Genomic DNA, 27,310 nt, shown 5'->3' with positions numbered 1-27,310 from the left:
TGGATAATTTTGGTATTCCTTTATTTTGCAAATTAATTGGTAATATGAACTATTTGTATTTAAGTTTCTTAGGTACCAGAAGGTTAATGGTACTTAGTGTTTTTATTAATCCCATTGCATTTAACTGTGTGCTTTTCTAAGTACAGTAAAGTTGTCTTAATAACGTAAGCTATCCTTTTGTCTCCATCCTATTAAATATTATTTTTGCCAAGTTTTCTTTTATGCTCTTTAAAAATATTGATGAAGAAGAGGGAAATCAACTTTGACTTTTCACTTTGAAACATTTATTTATGTGTGTAATAAAGCTCACCTTGTAAACGATGACCAATTTTATAGTACCACTAGAGGCCCGATGCACGAAATTCATGCAAGGGGCTCAGCCCTTGCAGCCGCGGCTTCGTCCAGAAGGTCGTGCGGAAGGTCGTTTGGCTGTCAGGTCTAATTAGCATATTATGTTTTTATTATTATAGAATTATAGATGGTTACTTAGAAAAGGCCTTAGTACTTCTACCAACATTGTATTTTTCACTGAATAAAGATGTAAACAATGTCTTATATTGAAAATCCCTGAATTAATTAGTGGCATGGGGAACATGCACTTATTATGCTGTTAAGCTACAATAATTTTAAGAAGATGATCAGTAAATATATGAAACAAATGAAAACCAATTACCTGTATTCTATTTTATACCACGTATATTTTCTTCTTTTTCCACAAAATTTCAAAATGTTTGTATTTTAGAGAAGCACCTCACATTCCTTTTATTTTTATCACAAATAATAAAACTGGTGAGGTATTGGTTCCAGAACAGACAGAGAGACTAATGGAACATTGGTAAACATGCAATAAACATAATTATGTCTGAGCATTTTGTATAAGATAAAGGTGACATTTCAAATGTGGGAGAAGAGGATTTTGGGACAGCTGAATAATCATTTTGAAAAAAGTAAAATTAATAAACACTGTATATACCAAATTAATCCCCAGAAGACTTAAAGGTATTTTAAAAATAAGCCTTAAAAATACTAGCACATAATATAAACATTTGTACATATGTGTAGGAGGAAAAACTTTCAAAGCAGGACAATCAAACCACAAGTCAAGAAATAAAAATAGATAGATCTTATTATTATATTCCATTTTTTAAGAGCTTTTCTGCAAAGTTACAGGCAATGACCAAACCCTAGTGAAAAATATTTGAGACACATAGGACAAAAAAGGAAATCTTAAAAATTACTATGAAAATAATGATAATCAAATAGAAAAGTGGACATTGGATTACTATGGGTAATTCCCTAAAGAAAAAGAAACATGGCAATAAAAGTATTTAATAGTTCACCTTCATAGTGATAAATAATATTGAAATCAGTAGGTTAAACCAACACTAAGGTAAAAACATTTATTTATTAGTTTCAACCTTTTGCCTAGGGTGTAAATTGACATTAGTTTTTCTGAAGTGAAGTTTGTAGTGTTTCACATTTAAAATGTGCTTACCCATTAGCAACAATTCTAGTGTTAGGAATTTATTATAAATAATTCAGTAGTTGTGTTTTTTTTAATGGTGAAAATTGAAAGCAACCTCTTAGTTCATTGATTGGGAATTGGTAAAATAAGTTATGGTATAGCAATTCAAAATGATAATGTAATTGGTGAAAGTAGTCATAGCTAACACTTTATGAAGTGTCAGGCACTATTCTAAAAAAATATATATTCTTAATTAAAAACTTTAGTTCTTTTTTGTTTAAAAACAAATACATAAATATGTATATATAGAGAAACAATCTATCACATTTTTGTATGTTTGTGGGTGGTGTATGTCTGTACGTGTGCGGTAGGCAAAGAGAAGCATCTCTTAGTGATTATACACCAACTAGTGGTCATGTCTAGATTGTGGAATTACTGGTAGTAGTTGTTTCATTCCTTTATACAATCTGTTTTCTGAATGTTTGGCAATTAGTATGTTTCAGTGTTTTTAACAAATAATTTTAATGGAAATATCACAGTTCCCTGAAGGTACAGAAAGCTCTTGGATTATTTTATTTTTCCCTTAAAACTATCATAGATACAACTGTTATATTAAAGATGATATATTTCATTTTTGTTAGAATGAAAAAAAACTTGAAAGAGAGAAAAAGAGGCAAAATGTGGAGAAAGACTGTGATGCTTGCCCCCTGAGAAATAAAATGGAGCATGAGCAGGTGGAGACACAGAGCCAGATCAGTGACAGTAGCCAAAAAAGCAATGAGTTTGGAACCGTAGAAAATTATAACGAAGCATTAACACAGCAGTTGGAGAATGAAGATGAGACAGACCAGCCATCATCAGAATCAGGTAAATCTAGTTATTAAATTAAAAAGATATACATATATAATATATATATAACTTCTTTCACCTGTCATAATTATTTTCACAAAAAATATTTTTTTTGTCTGCAAATGCAGTATGTATAATGGGTTTCTCATGGTTTTTACTCATTAGCTTGCTAACTTATGTTTTTATTCATGATGCCTTAAAATGTAGTCTTTTGTAACTTGAGTTTCAGCAGAAATTTTTCAATTTTACTTTCATAAATTTGGAATATAGCATAGCCCCAGGAATCCTTGGAATGTATTTAATACCTTTAAAGCTTTTTGAGGTTTTTGTTTGTTTCTTTTTAAGCCTCATAATGCTACAATCAGCATCACTTTATTTATTGACATGCTATTTCTGTAGGATACAGACATAATCAGTTGAACATTATAAAAGTCTTATCAAATAGTTATTTTCCTCTTGTTTTAATATCATCAAATTTTCAGTTCATAATTACTTTTCTTTTTCTCAGTGGTTATGTAATTTAACAGGAAATTCGTGTCTTTTGGTATCATAAAGACACAACCTGTGTTTGGAATCAGACAACCTGGGATAGAACCCTGACTTTTCCATCTACTAGACACGTGCTATGTTATATGACGTTCTTCAGTCTTCCTCGTCTCAAAAATGGAAATAAGCATCATTTTGTACAGGGATTTTAGGATTACTTATGGTAAAAATAACTCTAAAGTGTGTGGTCCTACTCTGACCCCTGGGTACACTGGCTCTTGGATCTCCAAGGAGGGGCTAATTTAGCCTCTGCCTGAGGCCAACCAGTAGCTATGGAGAGATCTGCAGATTCCTCTTCTTTGTTTGGGTTTTGGAGGTGCCCAGATAAGGCCCAGCTGTGAAGCAGTGCAAGCTGCTGTGGGGCCTTGGGCCTTCTTTTGGATGTTCTGGGTCTCTCTGACTCAGCTGCGGTTTGTTAGGTAATTTTAGATTTCAAAGGACCAGGCCATTCATATGCAAAAGCCTCTGCACACTGCTTGGATGGGGCAGAGTCTCAGGGCGGAGCAATCAGTAATGGCTTTGTGGGGTGGGGTCTCAGGGTGGAGCAAACAGCAATGGCTTCCTGTCAGCCCTGCCCTAACAGGCCCCTGGTTCTCAGTGTCCTTCGGTAATCAATGCAAGCACCTCTGTGAGAAAGCCGCCCTCGAGTTCCGCCAGCTGCCAGACAGTCCAGTTTCTCCCCGTATGAGTCTGGGTCCCCAGAGTCTCACCCAGAACTGGAGTTCAGAGCAGTCGGGAGCTTGTGTCTCCCTGTGGGTTGAAAAAGCCAGCCGCGTACTCAGTTGCCAGCCCTCTTTGCGCGCGCGCCTCTGTACCTCTGCACTTTACTTCCGCACCTCCTCTGAGTCTCAGTGTGCTTTTCTCTTCCCTTCTAGTATAGAATTTCCACTTAGCTAGCCTTCCTGTGGTTCTGGATGATGTCCATTTTGTCTTTTAGTTGTAGTTTTGTAGTGGTTGTGCGAGGCAGCAAGTTCAGGTGTTTACCTATGCCGCCATCTTGGTTTTCTTTGAAAGCTATACTCCTTGTAAGTGGGGAAGTTAGAGTAGCCATATTTGGACCCATAGCTCAGTTAGCAGAGTTACACAGAAGGTAGACTTAGAGTAGCCTCTCAATATATTTAAAGAACTTTTCCTAACACAAATACATTGTTAAAGAACCAAGTCATTTGACAGATATTTGAAAATAAAGTATAGGAAGATCTAAGATAGTCAATCATATAACTATAATAATTATTATAATTAACATTTTATTTTATAATTTAGAACATGGTTTCAGATGCCTTATATTATTTAGCATAGCAGTCCTAGGGTATATTATTCCCATTATACAGAAAAGGAAACCAGGGACTTGGAGAGGTTGAGTAACTTATTTAAAGTTAACTGCCACCTGTCCAAAATGGAAACCATCCCCACACGCCATGATATTTTTAATTTAATTTTAAAAATCAATTTTCAGTGAATATTATAACAGTAAATATATTACTCATAATTCAGGTGTTCTTGAATATTTTCAGTTGAAAATTCTCACAAAAAATTATTTTTTAAAGCGTCTATAGATGGTTATGGCGTTTAAGATCATACATCTCGTCTGTGGCTGGGCTGAGACCCCACCTCAGATCATGTGGTCTATCTTTTATGCTCTTTCATGACCCAAGTTACTGTCCATCCTAAAGTACCATAACATTCTGGAGGCTCTCTTTCCTTTCCTTAGCTGTAAAGCTTGCAGTCCTTATTATAGAAAGATGTCTTTGTTTCTATCTGGAGTAAATGTGTCAAATGACACTAACTGATTTAGAAAATATGTTTCTAAATATTGTTGTATTTCTCATTGCTTTGTTGACAATAGGGTGTCCCCCCAAAATGTATACACATACTTTGAGTAATTATAAAGGCAGTGTTTATTAAAATGCATTTCATTTTCAAAATTGAGCTATCAGCTGTTACAGTGTGTATACATTTTTTTTTTACATTTTTAAAATTTAATTTTATTTCATTTTTCAATAATAGACATTCAATCTTATTTTATATTCATTTCAGATGTAGAGCATAGTGATTATACAATTATGTGATTTATGAAGTGATCCTCTTGATAAGTCTAGTACCCACCTGGCACCATACATAGTTATTACACTGTTATTCACTATATTTCCTATGCCATATTTTACACCCCATGATTCTTTTGTAACTACCAATTTGTACTTCTTTTTTTTTTTTTTTTTAAATTTCTTTATTGATTAAGGTGTCACATATTTGTCCTCATCCCCCCATTCCCATCCCACACCCCTCCCCATGGATGCCCCAACCCTCTGTTGAACTTATGCATTGGTTAGGCTCATATGCATGCACACAAGACCTTTGGTTGATCTCTCCCCCCTCCCCCCCCCCCCCCCCCCCCCATCCTCCCTCTGAGGCCCGATAGTCCGATCGATGCCTCCTTGTTTCTGGTTCTGTTCTTGTTCATCAGTCTATGTTGTTCATCATTTCCCCTAGATGAGCGAAATCATATGTCACTAGAGATACACTTATAAGAATTGAATGTGCGACGAGCAATAATAGTTATGCTGACAGGCAAATGAATCAGTCTGTAGTGAGTTTCTTTCTGGTCCAACAGTTCTTTTGAGACCCAATATCAATGTCCACCAGTTCCTTATGAGTACATGTCGGCACTGACCCCTCAGCTCTGGATGGTGGACAAATGGTGGTAATGCAGGTCCGACTCCCTCTGGTTTGGTCTTGGCCGGATCCAGGGGCACGGCTTCACCCGGATCCAGGGGCCCACGGCCTCACCCGGACCCGGGATCCAGCCTCACCCGGATCTAGGGGCACACGGCCTCGCCCAGACCCAGGATTCAGCTTCATCCGGACCCAGGGGCACATGGCCTCACCCGGACCCAGGGGCGCGTGGCCTCTCCCAGACCCAGGGTCGCGTGGCCTCACCCGGATCCAGGGGCCCACAGCCTCATCCGGACCCGGGACCCAGGCTCACCCGGATCCAGGGGCCCACGGCCTCACCCGGACCCGGGGCCAGACTCACCCGGATCCAGGGGCTCACGGCCTCATCCGGACCCGGGACCCAGGCTCACCCAGATCCAGGGGCCCACGGCCTCACCCGGACCCGGGGCCAGGCTCACCCGGATCCAGGGGCCCACGGCCTCACCCGGACCCGGGGCCAGGCTCACCTGGATCCAGGGGCCCACGGCCTCACCCGGACCCAGGGCCAGGCTCACCCGGATCCAGGGGCCCACGGCCTCACCCGGACCCGGGGCCAGGCTCACCCGGATCCAGGGGCCCACGGCCTCACCCGGACCCAGGACCCAGGCTCACCCGGATCCAGGGGCCCGCGGCCTCACCCGGACCCGGGACCCAGGCTCACCCGGACCCGGGGCCAGGCTCACCCAGATCCAGGGGCCCGCAGCCTCACCCGGACCCGGGACCCAGGCTCACCCGGATCCAGGGGCCCGCGGCCTCACCCGGACCCGGGGCCAGGCTCACCCGGATCCAGGGGCCCGCGGCCTCACCCGGACCCGGGGCCAGGCTCACCCGGATCCAGGGGCCCGCGGCCTCACCCGGACCCAGGACCCAGGCTCACCCGGTTCCAGGGGCCCGCGGCCTCACCCGGACCCGGGGCCAGGCTCACCCGGATCCAGGGGCCCACGGCCTCACCCGGACCCGGGACCCAGGCTCACCCGGATCCAGGGGCACACGGCCTCGCCCAGACCCAGGATTCAGCCTCACCCGGACCCAGGGGCGCATGGCCTCACCCGGACCCGGGACCCAGGCTCACCCGGATCCAGGGGCCCGCGGCCTCACCCGGACCCGGGGCCAGGCTCACCCGGATCCAGGGGCCCGCGGCCTCACCCGGACCCGGGGCCAGGCTCACCCGGATCCAGGGGCCCGCGGCCTCACCCGGACCCGGGACCCAGGCTCACCCGGATCCAGGGGCACACGGCCTCGCCCAGACCCAGGATTCAGCCTCACCCGGACCCAGGGGCGCATGGCCTCACCCGGACCCGGGACCCAGGCTCACCCGGATCCAGGGGCCCGCGGCCTCACCCGGACCCGGGGCCAGGCTCACCCGGATCCAGGGGCCCGCGGCCTCACCCGGACCCGGGGCCAGGCTCACCCGGATCCAGGGGCCCGCGGCCTCACCCGGACCCGGGGCCAGGCTCACCCGGATCCAGGGGCCCGCGGCCTCACCCGGACCCGGGGCCCGGCTCACCCGGATCCAGGGGCCCGCGGCCTCACCCGGACCCGGGGCCAGGCTCACCCGGATCCAGGGGCCCGCGGCCTCACCCGGATCCAGGGGCCCGGCTCACCCGGATCCAGGGGCCCGCGGCCTCACCCGGACCCGGGGCCAGGCTCACCCGGATCCAGGGGCCCGCGGCCTCACCCGGACCCGGGGCCAGGCTCACCCGGATCCAGGGGCCCGCGGCCTCACCCGGACCCGGGGCCAGGCTCACCCGGATCCAGGGGCCCGCGGCCTCACCCGGACCCGGGGCCAGGCTCACCCGGATCCAGGGGCCCGCGGCCTCACCCGGACCCGGGACCCAGGCTCACCCGGATCCAGGGGCCCGCGGCCTCACCCGAACCCGGGGCCAGGCTCACCTGGATCCAGGGGCCCGCGGCCTCACCCGGACCCGGGACCCAGGCTCACCCGGTTCAAGGGTCCCGCGGCCTCACCCGGACCCGGGGCCAGGCTCACCCGGATCCAGGGGCCCACGGCCTCACCCGGACCCGGGACCCAGGCTCACCCGGATCCAGGGGCACACGGCCTCGCCCAGACCCAGGATTCAGCCTCACCCGGGCCCAGGGGCGCATGGCCTCACCCGGACCCGGGACCCAGGCTCACCCGGATCCAGGGGCCCACGGCCTCACCCGGACCCGGGGCCAGGCTCACCCGGATCCAGGGGCCCACGGCCTCACCCGGACCCGGGACCCAGGCTCACCCGGATCCAGGGGCCCACGGCCTCACCCGGACCCGGGACCCAGCCTCACCCGGATCCAGGGGCACACGGCCTCGCCCATACCCAGGATTCAGCCTCACCCGCACCCAGGGGCGCATGGCCTTGCCCGGACCCAGGGGCACGTGGCCTCACCCGGACCCGGGGCCCAGCCTCACCCTGACCCAGTTCCCAGCTTCACCCGGACCCAGGGGCACGCGGCTTCACCCGGATCCGGGACCCAGCGGGGTTTCATCTTCTTGATCCCAATTCCTGTTGGTTAATTCCCTCTCAGCAATTCCTTCGGCCATTTTCTCAGAGTTCCAGGGCAGCCACCGCAGAACTCGTTGGGCGGCGGGCTCGGCGAAGCTCCGGTGTGCCCGGTGCGCGGCGGCGGGCTGGTCCGGGGTGGCTGCGTCGGCCCTTGGGCTGCAGCAGTGGCCGGTCGCCGAGCGTGCGCACCTGGCCGCTTCCGGGGCGTTGAGATTCTTGAAGGACTCGGAGGTCAGCAAGCGCATAGTCTCCCACCCCATGTCTCCCAGGGGCTCGTCTGTCCGTGCTCGGCAGCGAGTGAAGCCTTCCCCTCAGCCGGAGATCGCTGGGGGAACTGCGCCGAGCACGATCCAGGCCGCCATTGTGTCGCCTGAGCCTTAGTTTTTAAAGTGTGGTCTTTGGGTCACCGGCATCAGCTTCATCCCGCGTACCCCTCTCTTTTATTCTAGTTGTAGAGCATCTGCTCAGTCAGCCCTCCAGTGGTTCTGGATGGTGTCTGCTCTGCTCTCCCGTCGTAGTCTCAAAATTGTTGTGGTAGGCAGCAATCAGGCTTCTGCCCTATGCCTCCATCTTGGTCCTTGTTTGTATAGTTAAGTCTTGATTGTTGTTGGTGTCACTGGGAGGAATTGTCCTCCAGGCCAATTGGCCGTGCGGACCCTCTGTGTCTATAAAGGAAGAGTTGCTGTGCGGGAGACACGTTTATTTGCCGGGTCTTGGTGCAGCAAGGCTTTGGCGCTCACTGCGTCTGCCTCTTGAATGTGTCCCTTATGGTAGTGGTTGAAATCTGGTGTCATCTCACACCGACCACTAGATGCCTTCGTTTCTGGGTCTCCAATGGAGTGTAGGTCAGCTACTGCCGGAGGCCCCTCAGCAGGAATTACAGCATCCCTTATATTCGTGACCTGTTTCGGTGTCTTCCCCTTTTGGCTGCCTCCCTATCGCTCAGCTCCCCCAATCTCCCTAGGTGGTCGCTCTTGATACCCCGCTTTGTGGGCTGAGTGCAAAGTCTTGGTGTTGTTAAGCCTTGATTGCTGTTGGTACACTGGGAGGATGTGACCTCCAGTCCAATTGGCTGTGAGGATCAGCTGTGTCTATGCCGGGAGACAGCCCCATTCAACTAGACTTGCAAAATTGTAAAAGCCTCTGTGTTCAGCTTGGATGGGGCGGAGTTACAGGGCGGAGCCTACCGCCTTGGCTTCCCGTCAGCCCTGCCCTATGAGGTTCCTGTGTCCCTCTGTACTCCCAGCAAACACCTCTGAGAGAAAAGCGCCCTGGAGTTTCGCGCGCTGCCAAACAGTCTAGTCTCTCCCCCAATGAATCTGGATTCCCAGATTCTCGCCCACAACTGGGTTTCCGTGTAGTCAGAATTGGGGCTCACCGCAGTCTGGCGCTTTTGTCTCCTTCCCTCCAGGGCGACTCAGTGGCACAGACAGCAGCCCATCCTCCGCGCACAATCCCGTGCGTGCCTCCGGTGCTCTGCTCTTCGCCGCCTCTCTGCACCTCTGCCCCACAGCCCAGCTTTCCCCAGCATGAGCCTGGCTTCCCCGGGTCTCTCCCAGAACTGGGGTTCAGTGCAGTTGGAACTGGGGGTTCAGCATGGTCAGGAGCTTTTGTCTCCCTCCCGCTAGGGCAATCCAGCGGCACAGGCAACAGACCCTCCTCTGCGCACATTCCCGTGCGCGGATCCGGCGCAACTCCTCTGCCTCCGCCCCACAGCCCAGACTCCCCCAGCCTGAGCCCGGCTTCCCAGGGTTTCGCCCGAAACTGGGGTTCAGTGCAGTCGGAGCTGGGGTTCAGCACAATCTGGCGCTTTTATCTCCTTCCCGCCAGAGAATGCCAGCCAGGCCGTCAGCCGCCCCTTCCTCTCCGGCTCCGTCTTCCCCGCACGCGCGCGGGCTTGTGTCTCCGCCCGTGTTTCCATACCTCAAGCTTTTACGGCTTCCCTGATTTTCCTTGTGGTCCTCTCTTTCCTTCTAATTGTGGGCATTTCAGTCAGCCAGCTTTCCTGTGGTTCTGGATGATGTCCGTTTTGATTTTTAGTTGTGTTTTTGAAATTGTTGTGCCCGGCTGTAGGTTAGGTGTTTAACCTATGCCGCCATCTTGGTTTCTCCCTGTATACATTTTTTAAAGTAATTTCTTAAGTAATAGATAATTCCCATTTTAGAAAATATATTATGTAGTTTATAAAGTTAGTTTGGGATTGTCAATGAAAATGTTTCAGTAACTTTAATGTTTGGTTATTTAACTATTATGCCATTCCTGGTTTACATTGTTAAAGTCTACATGTTAACAACATACATGTCCTTAAAAATGTTATTATGTGCTTAAGTGGAGTCTGTAAATACACTGTAATTATTTTTTTTTCCAAAGAACACAAATTCAGTTCTGCAAATTCTAATGTGGATTTTGATTATATATGTATTTGGGGGTTATTTTAATGGGTAATGTGTTTAGGTTTGATTGGGATCTTTTTCACATTTCAAAGAATTATTTTGAACTATTTATACCTAGAATATATTATATGAACTTTCTTTGTATCTGAATAACTTCTCTTAGAACCTAGAATATAGGCTTTTGTTATGTGTATCATATTCATTAATTATTTAATAAGGAAACATTAATAACTTAATTCTTTTTTAAAAATATATTTTACTGATTTTTTACAGAGAGGAAGGGAGAGGGATAGAGAGTTAGAAACATCGATGAGAGAGAAACATTGATCAACTGCCTCCTGCACACTCCCTACTGGGGTGTGCCCGCAACCAAGGTACATGCCCTTGACTGGAATTGAACCTGGGACCCTTAAGTCTGTAGGCTGACGCTCTACCCACTGAGCCAAACTGGTTAGGGCTAATAACTTAATTCTTAGTAAAAGCAAGTTCACATTTCGTTACTAGTAATAATTTCAAAGTTGAATTGAAGGTATATTTCTATGGTAATAATAATACCAGTATTCTAGTTCTGTTCTTAATTTTTATTATAGAAGTTTAATTTTTCCCCATTCCATGTTTCTATTCTGTAGATAACAGTAAAAAGAAAACTAAGAGACTAAGAATAAAAAGAAGTCACCGTGTAGAACCCGTTAATACAGATGACTCTGCTCCTAAGAGCCCAACACCACCCCCGCCGCCCCCTCCTGGTGAGTAATTTAATATCGATACTGAATTTAGAAATATTGCTTTAAACAAAGAAGAAAAAGAAAGTAATTGTGTAGTTTTTATTCAGTATATTCATTATCTTGTGAATTTGTGAAAGTTAGAGTTCTTTGCTCTCTTTTGTTCGTAATTTATCAACATAAGTTACCTATTGCTTTTTTAACAATAAAAATGTAAAGGTAAAAAAAATAAGTAAAAATTAATTAAAAAAACCTTACGCAGGCACTTCCTAGAATGGATTCAAATCTTATTTAAAATATCAGTGCACAGATGCTAAAAGGAATTTTTAAGCTTATTGAATGGATGGCTAATATGAGCTTTTAAAAAATTGCATCTTTCATCCTGAAAGTAAACATTTGAAACCAACATATGTGAATTTTTCCATTATATTTTCAATTTACGTACTGACCTTCTAAGTTTGTTATGAGGATTAAATGGAATACTGCATGTAAAGTGCTGGGACTTATTAGATGCATAATAATTGTGAGTAATTTTTCAGCACTAGACACAATACCTTGTATACTATACGTGCTCAATAAATATCTAAACATATATGTTTATAATGTCCTTTTAGCTCAGCCAGAAGGCTTTAGATGGTAACATTTTCCTTTGAGAATTATTTGAAGACTCATTTCTAATATTCCATTTAATAAGTAAACATTTCTTATAGCCTCTGGTAGGGGTTACAACAATAGCCTAAAGTTTTTTATGTTAGTGGTGAAGATGATTATATTTTTATCTGAAGGCAAATAAAAATTTAAAGCAAATGTTATCAGCCTACAGTGATATTTTAAAATATAAGTCATTTAAAATGGGATTACGGCTATTCAGTACTGTGTCATTCAGTATATATGAGCTGACAATAAATGTTATATACATTCTTGTTCAGGGAGGGATCCTCTCAACCAATCTAAAGATGTATTATTTAACAGTGTTTTAAATGTTTTTCTTTTTCTTTAGTTGGCTGGGGAACCCCCAAAGTCACTAGACTTCCAAAACTTGAGCCTCTTGGTGAAACACGTCATAATGGTAATGCAAAAGGATCAGTTTTCAAATATCTATACATATTACATTCAATTTTCTTTATCTCATTACTTTAGCAAACTTTTATTTTTGGAAACCTTTCAATCCACAGCCATCCTTTTTCATTATACATCTTCTTTTTCTATTTAATTGTTTTATTCTTAATGCTCTTTGCCTCTAAATAATTTGAATTGATGTTTACCTTAGAATACAGAGATAAAAATGTTCATCCATTATATATTTATGTAAATAGTGATGGATAGGGAAAGGTTTAAAAGCAATTAAAATTAAATAGACATTACAGTTATAGTGCTTAAAAACTGCATTATCTTATATGTATGTGCTCAATATACTCAGTGATGTCATATAATTATTCTTCCTCTGCTTCTAATAAGACACCAAGCTGCTGAATATTAAAATGAAGTAAAAAGATCAACACAGTTGTAGAATCAGAGACTAATCAAAGTATACAAAATAAACTTCGGCTAACTAGAAAGTTACGAGGGCTTTATTGCCTCAAGAAAGTAATTTTCTTTGGATGAAATTAATATAAGGTATAGTCCAGCCAGCATATGGCATTAGAACTCCACAACTGGAAAACTAGAGAAAGGGCCTTTTGGGAGTAGAGGACTGCCTTGTACCCAGGCAGAAGTTTTGATTTTAGACCATCAGCCCCAATTCTTTCAAAGAAATATTTCCGGAATGCAAAAGGATAATATATGTATACTAGAGGCCCAGTGCACAAAATTTGTGCACTGGGGGGGTGTGTGTCCTTCAACCCAGCCTGCACCCCTCTCCAATCTGGGACCCCTCGGGGGATATCCCTGGGATTGGGCCTAAACCGGCAGTCGGACATCCCTCTCACAATTCTGGACTGCTGGCTCCCAACCGCTTGTCAGCCTGCCTGCCTTATTGCCCCTAACCACTTCCCTGCCAGCCTGATCAATGCTTAACTGCTCCCCTGCTGGCCCAATTGCCCCTAACTGCCCTCCCCTGCTGGCCTGATCACCCACAACTGCCCTCCCCTGCCAGCCATCTTGTGGCGGCCATCTTGTGACCACATGGGGGCGGCTGTCTTGTGACCACATGGGGTGGCCATCTTGTGACTACATGGGGGTGGCCATCTTGTGCGAGGGTGTGATGGTCAATTTGCATATTACCTCTTTATTATATACAATTAGTGTTATTGATAGCCTTATTGCTTAATATGAATAACTAGAAGCCCGGTGCACGAAATTCGTGCACGGCGGGGGGTTGTCCCTTACCCAGTCTGTACCCTCTCCAATCTGGGACTCCTGGAGGGATGTCCGACTGCCCGTTTAGGCCTGATCCTGGTGGGATTGGGCCTAAACAGGCAGTCGGACATCCCTCTCACAATCTAGGACTGCTGGCTCCCAACTGCTTGCCTGCCTCCCTTCCTGATTGCCCCTAACCGCTTCTGCCTGCCAGCCTGATCACCCCCTAACCACTCTGCTGCCAGCCTGTTTTCCCCAACTTCCCTCCTCTGTCGGCCTGGTCACCCCTAACTGCCCTCTCCTGCAGGGTTGATCACCTCCAACTGCCCTCCCTTGCAAGCCTGGTCCCTCTCAACTGCCCTCCCTTGCAGGCTTGGTCCCTCTCAACTGCCCTCCCTTGCAGGCCGGATGCCTCCCAACTGCCCTCTCCTGCTGGCCATCTTGTGGTGGCCATCTTGTGTCCACATGGGGGCAGGATCTTTGACCACATGGGGGCAGCTATATTGCGTATTGCAGTGATGATCAATCTGTATATTACTCTTTTATTAGATAGGATAGAGGCCTGGTGCACGGGTGGGGGCCAGCTGGTTTGCCCTGAAGGGTGTCACAGATAAGGGTGGGGGTTCCCTTGGGGTGTGGTGCGGCCTGAGCAAGGGGCCTGTGGTGGTTTGCAGGCAGGCCACGCCCCCTGGCAACCCAAGCAGAGGCCCTGGTATCTGCAATTTATTTTCCTTCTACAATTGAAACTTTGTAGCCTGGAGCGGAGCCAAGCCTGGGGCTACGGCAGCCATTTCTGTGGCAGTTAATTCACCTTCTACAATTGAAACTTTGTAGCCTTAAGCGGGTGAGCCCGGCCAGGGTGTGCGGAAAGCTTTGCTTCCCCTGTTGCTGCCGGCAACCCTGGCCTGCACTCTCAAGCTCCATTCTGCCGCCATTTGTTTGAATTTGTTTACCTTCTATAATTGAAACTTTGTAGCTTGAGTGGAGGCTTAGGCCTGCAACAGCTATGGAAAGCTTGGCTTCCTCTGTTACCTAGGAAACCTTGCTCTCTGTGGCTGTAGCCATCTTGGATTGGGGTTAATTTGCATACTCGCCCTGATTGGCTGGTGGGCGTGGCTTGGCTGGTGGGCGTGGCTTATGTAGCAGAGTGATGGTTAATTTGCATATTACCATTTTATTAGAGAGGATTATAGCTCAATAAGTTTCTCCATCAATAACATCCAGTTTGCTTTTTGATGACTCTGTTTACCTAATCTAGAGTTTGGTTTCTTACAGAGACCCATTTATTAGGGGGGAAAAAAACTCAGAAGTATAATCTTTAAAAAAGCTTTATTTTATTATACAATTTGAAATTATATCAAACTGTATAAAATACTTTTATTCAAAAAGTATCCTACATAATAAAATGGTAATATGTAAATTACCATCACTCCGCTACGCCCACGATTGGGCCAGCAGGAGGCGCAGGGGGCGGGACTCAGGGTGGCCGGGGTAGCTGATTGGGCCAGCAGGACACTGAGCTCGCGGCGCCAGCGTCTGTGCCATGGCTGCGCCGGAGGCTTTCGGAAGGCCTGGTGCACCAGCGGATAGACAGCCAGCTCCCCCGCGATCAAAAGCCAAAGCGGGGGAGCTGGCTGTCTGTCTGCCGGCACAAGGCCTTTCGAAAGCCTCCGCCGCGCCGGAGGCTTTCAGAAGGCCTGGTGCACCAGCGGACAGCCAGCTAGCTGGTGCACCAGGTGCATGATTAAATCATGCACTGGGCCTCTAGTGTAAATATAAATGTGCTCTTTGCTTTCTTTTTAAGAATACTATAGGTCAGTAATGAAATATTTTTTTAAAATATTTATTTTTATTTATAAAGACAGAAAAGTTTGGCCCTGGCGGGGTAGCACAGTTGGTTAGAGCATGATCCTGATATGCTAAGGTTATGGTTCAATCTCCTGTCAGGGCACATACAAGAAGTAATCAATGAATACATGAATAAGTGGAACAACAAATTGATGTTTCTCTTTTTCTCTCACAAAATCAATAAAATAAATACATACAGACAGACAGAAAAGTTTTTCCTTAGGCCATATTGGAATTACAGTGAAATCACATCTGTTTGATTGACTGACTTTACATCAAAATGCTTTTATTTACTATGATAGGTTAGTTCCTATTTTTTTATACTCTGAAATTATGTAGGTTAAAATACATTTTCAGTTTAAATATTCAGTATGTTGTTAGAAAAAAAAAGTATGCCCAAACATGTATATATAGAAAATATTAATATCACCAATGACAGATTTTTGTCTCTTATTGGGTCAGGTATCCAATGAACAACTATTTTGTATTTGATTTTACCTAAAACATCGGTGATACCAAGATGAATAAGACATAAGTTCTGCCTTTCTGGGGATCCTAGTCTAATAGAGAAGACCATACTTCAGCTTACTTTACTATCTCAAAATTCACACTAGTCTGTAATAAGTTATGAGGTGTAAAATTGGAGTACTGTGCACAAACTGTGGGACAATTAGAGAAAGTGGTATTAGAACATATGAAAAGTCTGTCAGTAGAAGAAACAAGTTTCAAAAGTAGAGGTTGGAAAAGTCATTGGGTATTTGGAAAATAGCATAAAGTTTCTGAGCTTATGTCCATGCGGGTAGAGTGGATAAGAGAGGAAATTTAAAGTTGTAGAGAGTGTTGAAACTGGAATTATGGTTTGGGGAGAGATTGTGAAGGACTTTGCATAGATGTTGAGATAAGATGTCTGGACTTGCAAGAGGCACTATACATTTTAGGCAGGGAAATAGTGTTACTAGATTTATTTATGAAAACTTTTTTGTTTTAATAAAAAAAAAAGGAAATCTATTTTTGACAGTGTGGAGTACAGACTTGATGGTGGCCAAACCTGAGGTAAGAAAGGATTGTGTTAGCAGGCTGTTGTAGTAATCAAAGTGAGAAGTGATGAATAGAAGTTGGAATGGAGAGTAAAAAAATGTATGCAACAAATATTTTAACAATCAATAGTAATATTTGATAAATGGATGTATGTACTGAGAGAGGAACAGAGGATTATTTGGCTCAAGCAGCTGGAAGGTTGGTGCTACCTGTGAGACTGAAAATACAGGAGGAGGAAGGAAACCTGCTTTGGTGGTGTCTGTAGGCTTATCTATTTGGAAATGTCTGCAGTCCAGTACAAGTAAGATTCTGGAGTTCAGGAGAAAAGAAGGGAACTGGTGTGTGGGATAGTGTGTAGGTATATTTTTTTAAATTTCAGTTGTCATCACACAATAGGAGTGCTTTGACCATATGCTCTGTAATTACTTAATGAATGAATGCAGTTTAGAGAATAATAGTTCCCTGTTTCTGAGGGAAAGTATGTAGAATGAGAAGAACTAATGATAATATCTATGGGGAAAATTATAGTTAAGGGCAAGTGAAAAAAGAGGTTGAAAATGGACTAAGAAGATGGTTTTTGTTTTATTTTTCCTTGCCTTTTTTTTTTTAAATTAAAACTTCTTGGAAAGAATGATAATATCTTAACCAAGTTTAAGACCACCATATTCCTATATTTCTGTTTACTTTCAGTTTGTATCAATAAATTTAGTTTTCCAGAGCAGAGGAGAAAACACTTATAACTTCATAAATTTTTTAAATATCTTCTTTTTTTCACAAAGTTTAAGTTAAGAGTATACCTAAGCTGGGTTAAAAAACAATGTATGATCTTTTCTGATTATATTAATGGAGGGAAAAAAACCCCAACAGATATAGCCCTGCCAGAGTGTCTCAGTTGGTTGAGTGTTACCCTGTGCACTGAAAGGTTGCCAGTTCAGTTCCTGGTCAGGGCACATACCTGGGTTGCGGGTTTGATTTCCAGGCAAGGGCATGTATGTCAATTGCATGTTCAATCCCTGGCCCTGTTGGGGCTCATGCAGGAAGCAACCAATTGGTATTTCTCTCTCACATCAATGTTTGTTTCTGTTTTTTTTTTTTTTTTTTTTTAAGGAGATAATCTTTTTTTTTAAATCAATACAAACATAAAATAGAACAGAGGAATATAGAAAGAGTAGAGTAGGAAGCATCAGGAATGTCCCCCTACCTAGACACCAATGGCTCTGGCAGAATCTGTCTGCTGTAACTATTTTGGAATTCTGGCTTTAGTTGAAGGCAACTTCCAGAGGAAAACTAGAAGGGTCAATTGTGGTCAGTTTCAGCTCTTAGCACAGTAGCAGCTACCCATCCACCACACCTGGCAAGCAGCTGTGTACATGTTTCTAGAGAAGTTTATATATAGCTTGTGGGATTAGGGTAGGCAAAAGACTGTCTCCTAAGTACTGGGGATGTGTGCTCTGATTTCTGATTGCTGCTTCTGATCTCAGAGGTGCAAAGATGTGGCCACGGTTGCAAGCTCCTCCTACCTCTGGCTGAAGTAACTTCCAGGAAATTTACAAGACTCCCCAGTGCCCTTTTATTTTTCCTTCATTTTTCACCTTTGCCCTTTGAGGAGCCAAACATCAAAGAACAGGACATTAAAAAACAACAGCATATATTCGCTAAATTAGAAACAGATTATACAACCTAAGGAAAAGCTCAGAAAAGACATAAAAATACATTAAATTTATACCTCAGGTTGATCCTCAGCATAGAGACAGCATACACCAACCAAAAACAATAAACAAAAGCAGTAACAACAACTAAAAAAAGCAAAGCCTGGGGGAGAATCTGATTTCTAGAGTTACCACATAATTAGATTCAAATATCCAGTGTTCAACAAATAAATCTCAAGGCATATAAAGAAACAGGAAATATGGCTCATTCAAAAGTAAAAATATATTTAAAAGAATTTGTCCCTAAAAAAGATTTAATGACAGATATAGCAGGCGATGACTTTAAAACAATAATCTTAAGGATACTCAAAGAACTAAAGGAAGATGTAGAGAAAAAATTTTAAAAATGTGTGAACGAAATGGAAATATTACTAAAGACACAGGAAACCTAAAAAAACAAAACAAAACAAAAAAAAACCCACAAATTCTGAAGCTGAAAACTATAACTAAAATGTAAAATTTACTAGAAGAATTCGGAAGCAGAAAAAACAATTAATGATCTTGAAGATAAAAAAAATATATATGGAGGCCTGGCCAGTGTTTGCTCAGTGGTTGAGTGTTGGCCTGTGCTCCACAGGGTCCTGGGTTCGATTCCCAGTCAAGGGCACATTCCTAAGTTGCAAGTTGGATCCCCAGCCCCAGGGCGTGTTTAGGAGGCAACCAATTGATGCGTCACATAGATGCTTCTCGCTCCCCCTCTCTCCCTCCCCTCCACTCTCTCACATCAACGTTTCTCTTCCCCCCTTCTCTCTCTCTGCATATCCTCCAGTGAGGATTTAAAAAAAATAAAACATATGCAATAAATAAAATGAAAAACAATAGATTTTTAGGGTTTATCATGAGATCTTCATCTGAGATGCTGATAGGTGCCAATGTTATAATTGCATAGTCTTTTCCCCCCTAATTTTATACACATTTTTTTACATTTGGTTCATGGAAAGTAGACAAATACATGATGAACTAGCGTAGATAATTATAGATGAACTGTAATTGGCTTGGCACTTATAATGTATTGTGATGAAAAACAATTTCTTATTGTCAGATGGGAATTTTTTAAAATATATTTTATTGATTTTTTTTACAGAGAGGAAGGGAGAGGGATAGAGAGTAGAAACATCGATGAAAGAGAAACATCGATCAGCTGCCTCCTGAACACCCCTTACTGGGAATGTGCCCACAACCAAGATACATGCCCTTGTCAGGAATCGAACCTGGGACCCTTCAGTCTGCAGGCTGGCACTCTATCCACTGAGCCAAACCGGTTAGGGCAGATGGGAATTTTTAAGGAAGATTCTTACTTGTTTTTTGATTATAGACATTTACCTTCATAGCAATTTGATTCTACTTTTCTAATTGCTTTTATTATCTGTACTGCTTATTCAGTGTAACAGATAAGACAAATGCATTCAGAGAAGAGACAATCTAAATTCCCTTTGTAAACTCTCAGTCCATACTTCATCAATATGTTATGTATTATACATTATGAGAAATAAATCAGATTTATTAAAAAACACCAAATGTACAAACTAAAGAATATTTTCAAATTTTAAAATATGAACAAAGATCAAATTTTGTATCTAATATTACTAATTTTCAGTTTTTCATGTTAAAAGTGTTTGAACCCTTTATAAAAATGGGTGTTAATTAAATTGGTCATACATTTAGGCACTGAGATCAACTTATATATCCTACAGTTAAGGCAATAAGAACATACTTTGTAGAATGATTTAAATTTTCTGGCAAAGAATACAAAATCAACTGCAAAAATAATATTTTGGGAGGTGAAAAAAATACTTCTTGCCAGGTTTTCCTACTTGAACACTGGTTCCCTCGGCAGTTTCTGTTCATGAATGTCTCCAGTAAATTGAGATTCGCTATGTTTGCCTGTCTGTCTGTCCAATATTTGAGGCAGTGGTTTGTCCTGTGACTCCTTTTCCCCTTTACAGATCCAGGAAGAATCCTTGATTTTTCAGTCTTTTCGCCTATTTACTTCATCTTAGGATGGAGTGATGACTTCCAAGTTCCTTAAATGCTCTTAGGATGTTGTTAAATTAACATTTGTGAAGTAGAGCCCCTTGCATGCTGGATGGTAAGCTTGGGTCCTGAAAGACCACAAGAGACATTGCAATAGAGAAGTTATTACTCACAAGTCCTGGAGGAAGTAACGGCATGCCTCCAGAGTTCCACAGTGGGTGCCAGGGCAGGGTGCAGGCTGAGAGAGCTGCAGGACTGGGCACTTGCCTTTATTAGGGTCTGTGGGTGATATGCTTTGGTGTTCTCAGGCTGAGGCCACATTGGTCCATTCAAACCAAATAGAGGAGTTTTGTGAAGTTCCACCGCGGTCTTATCTGAAGAAAGGCCCTGGAAGCTCGGCGAGGGATAGTGTTGAGCACAGGGCCATTGGGGAAGTCATATCAAGAACTTACATTTACTTACAACTCTGCAGGCAGTTATCTACAGCATGTGCTTGCATGAGGGCTACTCTCTGTTTAAGGTCCCCCACAGGTCCCTTGGCCAAACAAAGTGAATGTTGAGGCAGCAGTACCATGGACGAGCTTAGATAAACTATAGACACGGGCCCAACTGGAAATGGGCCCCTAATACATTTCAGTATATTTGTTTCACATGATCCTGAACACCTGTGCCTCTAGAATAATTTTAAGGGAATAGGCCAGAAAGCAATTAATTACTGGAATGTTAGATATGCTATTAAATTTATAAGCCAATTTGTGATAATGAAGGGATAGGAGCTTATTAAGTTAATAAGACATTTTTTTGTATCAAATATGCCCTAAATCACAACTATTTTGAAGCATCATTGTAAAAATTCCTACTTACACTAAGATTATTAATTACTTCTTTCCCCAAAATACCTAGAAGAAATCACCATTGAATAAGAACATGGATTGTACAAATACTGACTTATCAGGGCTTTGACCATAGATTGGGAGTATTTGTTATTTGTTTTCTTCTAATCTGAATGTGTAATTGGAAACAAAAAAATAATGTATACATTAGGTGTAGCTTTTTATTAAATGAAGTAGAGATTAATTTATAATATAGAGTTAAGAATTTACCCTATTGTTTTTTAAATTTATTCAAGTTTTCTTGGATTTTTATTTTTTTTCTCCCATGCTTCATCTGTCAAGTCAGAGTCTCTTTTTATTTTTTAAGGTATTAGTTGGCAAATAATGAATTGTGTCAGAAATATTTATTTACCATAACAGTTTGGTATTTTTATTATTCTTTCTCTACATAGATTTTTATGGGAAGCCACTGCCTCCGCTGGCAGTGCGACAGAGACCAAACAGTGATGCTCATGACATGATCTCATAACCAAGTCGTACAGATGAGCCGTCTTAATATCAGCAAGATGAACTAGAAGACCTTCTTTCTCAAAAAAGAAAAACCCTGTACATTGATGACTGGGGCAAGATAACCATAGCAATTTCAGTGAGGAGATTGATAACCAAAGATCTCACTGATCTGATAATTACTTATCCATGTTGTTCGTGGTTTAATAAAAAAAAAAAAAAAAAAGGAAGCAAAAAAGACCAGCAAATGGGATGAGCATTATGGACCAAATTACCAAGAGTTAGTATTAACTCTGGTTTATACATCCCCACTCATGGGCATATTCCTGAAGGAAAACCTTTCAGAAAAAGCCAATGGACTTTGCACACTTTCATTACTATTTGTTTAATAGTCTTTATTTCTGTACCGTAAACCTTTTTTGTAAGATACATGTGCATGGATGGGGAACTCTTGGGAATTTGTAACCTAAATTTTTAACTTTTTATATTTTTCTAAAACTTTTGTTTAAGAATTTTATTTACTATGATATTGACTGTATACTTTTCTATAGATGCTTTGTTTAAATTGTATCTGGAAAATAGAGTTCATATACTGGACAAACATTAACTATACAAATGATATATTTATATGTTTTGAGGTATGTTTTATAATAGTATTGTTCTTGAAGTATACATACTAATTTGACCTAATTTTAAAATAATATTTTTAAAAATAAATTCTCAGATCTTTATTCTAACAAATTATATTACTTGAAAGCACTACCCAAGCAAAGAGTTGAATTTTTTGTTGTTGTTTTCTTTTATGATGATTCTAATAAAAGAGACTTGAAAAAATAAAATAAAAACGTTATGCGAGATATTATTAAAAGTCCCAATAAACCCCTCTTTAAAAGGTGAAACCCTTCAGAGATCATTGCTCCTTTTCACTCCTTTGTCATCAGCAGCTGCAGTGACTCGTAGGTTATTGTAATTCTTTAGTGCCTTGAAATTAAAGGCAAAAAGACCGAAAAAGTTCCTGAAAGTTCAGAAACTTGTGTTTTGTAACAGGGATATACTTGGGTACTAAAGCAAGAATAAAGAAACAATTCCAAAATAATTTTTATAAAGAAATAATTCCAAAATAATTTCTCAATTTAAAATAATAGCATTTTTCTTGCACTGAAGAATGGCATTTATAGGATTCTCTGTTAGTCTGGCTTTTAGATGTACGTTTTGAGGAGTAGATTCAAATGTTGCATTTAATTGAAAGCACATACTCCTTTCAAGGTAAAAATACTACAAACGGTATGATTCCTATATAACCTTGTCAAAATTGGTCAGCTTGGTAACTTGTACTGACAATAAGAGAAGTATGTTAAGGCAGTTTAGTGTGATTATTTGAAAGTTTTACTTGAGATCGTCATCTTTTATTCCAATTTTAAACTTCCTGAACTTTCATTAATCAGTTCACTTAACACTCGAATCAGCTTTATTAAGTTTTGTACACGGAACCCACCTAGTATTCTACTTCAGATATAAAATTCGTAATAACCTAAATGTGATAGGCAGCTGAAATGTAAGGAAAATCAACACAAGGAGACAGATGTAAATTTTGAACTGGATTTTAGAGAAAAAACTCATTTGTACATCTTTTTGGTTTCTTTTGTAACATTTACATTTCTTCATTTAAAAAAGAAACTGAACTCATACTTTTGCCATCTTTTTAAAATTCATCTAGTTTGAGAATAAATATGTTTTTTAAAATTTGTGATTACTGTAGTATACAATAATCACTGAGGCCGTTTAATTAAAATAAATTTTGAAATTAAATATTTAATGAAGCAGAATTCATGTTTCATATATCTCAAAAATTAATTTGTATTCTTAAAGCATTCTAAAGATACTTTAAAAGAAGTTTTGTAAATCCAGGTGGCTTTTAATAGTTAAATGCCTATTTTGTTATATGCTGCATTTTTATTCTTAATATATCATAAATTATGACAATTTCAACAATAAATATAACTTATATCAGTATTCTGTTTTCTCTTGTCATTTGATAAATTTAAATTATTTCTTTGGGGTAATAAAATAATAGAAAGCTTTTAAAATATAAATGTTGAAAGATTTTAAGTAGATAGATTAAAATATTTTTTGCTGTTTTACATTGAAAAACTGCAGAAGGTTTCATATATGTGGGAAATAATTTAAAGACAGTTAAAAATCAGATCATATCATCTTATGATTCTCTATGATTTGATGTCTGTCATTTGTTAAGTTAAAGATACTGACCAAAAGATATGTTTTTACTTATATAAAAGGTAATTCTATATGCCTTTATATGTAAAATGCATATGTAACATATATACAATCCTATATAATAAAACCCTAATATCCAAATCAACCGAATGGCAGAACGATCGGCGGGATGGCCTGTCGCTATGATGCGCACTGACCACCAGGGGCAGACGCTCAATGCAGGAGCTGCCCCCTGGTGGTCAGTGCGCTCCTAGAGGGGGAGCGCTGCTCAGCCAGAAGCCAGCTCATGGCTGGTGAGCACAGCGTTGGTGGCAGGAGGTGAGGAGCAAGGGGTCCTGGCCTGCGAGAGCCCAGACTATGAGAGGGCACAGACTGGGCTGAGGGACTCCCCCTCCCCCACCCCCACCCCGCCACCGCCAGTGCATGAATTTCATGTACCAGGACTCTAGTATTATATATAATTGATTTCAATTATAAAACTGTATGGAAACAACATTAGAAAGAAGTGTTGCAAAATGCTAACAGTGCCTGTTTTAGAGTTATTAGTTGTGTTTTTTTCTCAAATTTTCAAACTAATTTTTGTAATTTTGCTTACTTTTATAATGGGAAAGAAAATGTGAAAATTTTAAAACATTGTGCCATTTTTATGCAAGTTTAAAATTAAATACTCTTTTAAGTGTCATTGAAGGATAGAATTCACTTAATATGTAGAACTTCCTGTCAGTAGCTCAGAGACATTCAACTGTAGATTATGCCAGTCAGTATATTTGCAGTTGATTTCTTACTAAGTGTTCTTTTACTAAGACAACATTTTAGTTTACTTAGTTCTATATGCCAAGTTATTTATGTTATTCAATTTCTCCCATTCCACACTAAAGAAATCCAATGCTTCCAGGTAGCAAAAATTTATCAGAACTGAAACTTTATACATATAAAGCTATAACTTATAAATTGTAATACCTTTTGCTTTAATTCATAAGTTTTTCTGAAGAGGAGTATATGTTGCAAATCAGATTCTGTTAATACTGACCATTTAATTTACCAAGAAATATAGTCCAAAAAAAGAAAAAATATATATAGTCCAGCTGATCCAAAGAACAAAAAATTCAGATATTTCAAAATGCATATTAAAGTGTGGTATAAATGAACAAAATAGTGATAATTCTTTAGCTTTGTGGAAACAGAAGAATAAAATCCCTCGTTTGAGAAAAAATAGGAAATCATAAATGAATTTCCTTTAATAAGGGGATTAGCTTATAATTACAGGAAAAACAGGACGAAAGTTATTTGCATGTTTAGAACCTGAGTTGTAAATTTCTTCTGTATGCTGATGAGGAAACAGAATATATGACTTAGGTAATGAATCAGTGGTCTTCAAATTTTACAATACATCCCTTTCAGTAAACATTTTGAGTATACATAACAAAGTACCACAAACTGGGGGGCTTAAACAACTGCAATTTATCCTATATAATATAAGGCTAATATGCAAATTGACTGAACAGAGGAATGACTGGTTGCTATGATGGGCACTGGCCACCAGGGGGCAGACGCTCAGTGCAGGAGCTGCCCCCTGGTAGTCAGTGCACTGGAAGCTGGGCTCACGGCTGGCGAGTGCAGCAGTGGAGACGGGAGCCTCTCCCACCTCCACTGCAGGCAGGCGGTAAGGAGCAAGGGGTCCCGGCCTGCCCCCAGACTGCAAGAAGGATGTCCGCCTGCCATCTTAGGCCCGATCCCTGGGGGGTCCCGGCAGGTGGACATCCCCCGAGGGGTCCCGGACTGCGAGAGGGTGCAGGCCGGGCTGAGGGACCACCCCCTCCCCTCCAGTGCACGAATCTCCTGCACCAGGCCTCTATTTTTCTCATAATTCTGAAGTCTGGAATTCCAGGTCAAGGTGTAGGGATGTTTTCTTCTGGAATCTTTCTTTCTTGGCTTATAGATGGCCTCCTCCCTGTGTCTTCACATGGCCTTGTCTCTGTGTATGTTCTCTCGTCATGTCCTAATGTCCTCTTTTTAGAAGGACACTAGTCAGATTGAATTAGGACCCACCCTAACAACCTCCTTTTAACTTAATCTCCTCTAGAAAGACCCTATTTCTAGATATGTCACATTCTGAGGGACTGGGTGTTAAGGGCTTCAACATGAATTTTGAGGGGATAATTTCAGCCCATAACAGTTACTACTGTATACATGTTATATTGTACTTCATACATATATCCCCCTAAAATTTTTTTAAAGATTAGATAAAATTAAAATACAAGTTATTGTATTTATTTCCCAGTCCCAGTGGGTTGTCTACTGGAATCTGTACACACCGCTTTGGAAGCCTAAATTGAGAGCCTTAGCTAACTAGCTACTCTCACCTGAAGTCCAAGTCCAAGTGCCTGTAACTAACTATGCTTGGTTCTCCTGCTTTGATGGCAGGTTTCTCCTGTGTTTTTCTGCCATCCTGATGTTCTCTTAATGTCAGATTGTTTTACTATAAAGTCTATCTTTACTTTTGACACATACACCTCTATATACACATGAAGGTTTTTGAGTGATGTCTTATTCATAAACAGTATAGGAGATAGTCTATAAAATATACTTATTCTGAAATATTTCTTAGATAAATGACTTCACAATAAAATTGCTTAAGATTGTAAAAGAAAATTTTCCTGTTTAGTAGTAAGTTCTTATTAAGATGCTTTATTCTAAACAGTGAATGTGCTGTGTAGTTTGAGCATATTCACAGTGCTCATTTTACTTCTTAATACTATATTTTATTTCCCACAAAATCCAAATTTATTTTTAGATTACTGGAGAACTTGTTGAAATAAATATATTAAGCTTCAAATCACATTAGTGGTAATAACATTTATCTGTTTACATGGTCCTAAGATTTGCATCTATAGTATACACCTATACTGACTGATATTTTGAGTGTCGAGGGTCTCAAAATCATGATGTTAATCATTAAATATTAGGGATCACATTAAGCACGGATTTTCTGTTAGGTTTCCGATTGCTGTTACAAGGGAGCAACTAAAGAGTAACACTGAAAGAACAATTAAACTGCCGTCCTCACCTGAGAACCAGTAGCACTGCCCTTAGCACAGGTGGGGCAGGTGGCAGCGTGTAGGGTCATTTTGACCTTCAGGCATTTGGTATCAGAACTTGATAATCATAAGGATCATGATAGTGAAAATAATACACAGCGGCAGCCAACATGCGAGCGTTTACTGATTCCTAGCCTTTGCGCTAAGCGCTCTACTTGTTTATTTTAATCAATTCGATCATTTAACCCTCCTCATTAAAAGAAAAAGGTTACCCCAATGGGCCATCTCTAGGAAATGTGACAATTTCTCTTCCACCATATCCATCCTTTTATCCTGAGTGCTGCGTATCTGGGCTAACGGGGACGTCGTGAGATTTGGTAGATTAATTGGACAACTAGCTTGGCCTCTGAGAACATTTAAAAACAAGTTTACGGAGCCCCAGGAGCGCCAACGTCAAAGCCGGCTCAGCGCGCGGCCTAAGGCGGGTCCGCCCAGGGGCCCCGGCCCCGCCCCCGGGAGTAGGCCCCGCCTCCTGCAGCCACGGATGGAAGGAACTCCGCGAGTGCCTCTCGCGGGACCTACGCCACTTTGGCGAGATTTCGATAACGCTGGCAAAGCCGTGTCTCGCGAGAAGTTGAAAAG

At 42.1% G+C, this 27,310-nt stretch overlaps 1 protein-coding gene across 1 annotated transcript in view; it reads left to right on the top strand.

Moving 5' to 3' along the window:
- Window positions 1-23,339, top strand: part of ARL13B (ARF like GTPase 13B) — a 94,067-nt gene extending 70,728 nt beyond the window's left edge. The window contains exons 7-10 of the mRNA XM_079766670.1: window positions 2,107-2,332; window positions 11,096-11,212; window positions 12,189-12,257; window positions 21,341-23,339. Of these exons, the coding sequence (XP_079622796.1) occupies window positions 2,107-2,332; window positions 11,096-11,212; window positions 12,189-12,257; window positions 21,341-21,417 (489 nt within the window). The 3' untranslated portion in view covers window positions 21,418-23,339. The remainder of the gene's footprint in view (window positions 1-2,106; window positions 2,333-11,095; window positions 11,213-12,188; window positions 12,258-21,340) is intronic.
- The last annotated feature ends 3,971 nt before the right edge of the window (window positions 23,340-27,310 follow it).

This window comes from Cnephaeus nilssonii, assembly GCF_951640355.1.
Source record: "Cnephaeus nilssonii genome assembly, chromosome: 3".
Classification (NCBI taxonomy): Eukaryota; Metazoa; Chordata; class Mammalia; order Chiroptera; family Vespertilionidae; genus Cnephaeus; species Cnephaeus nilssonii.
Note: the sequence above shows the minus strand (reverse complement) of the source record. Positions and strands in the feature narration are given on the sequence as shown.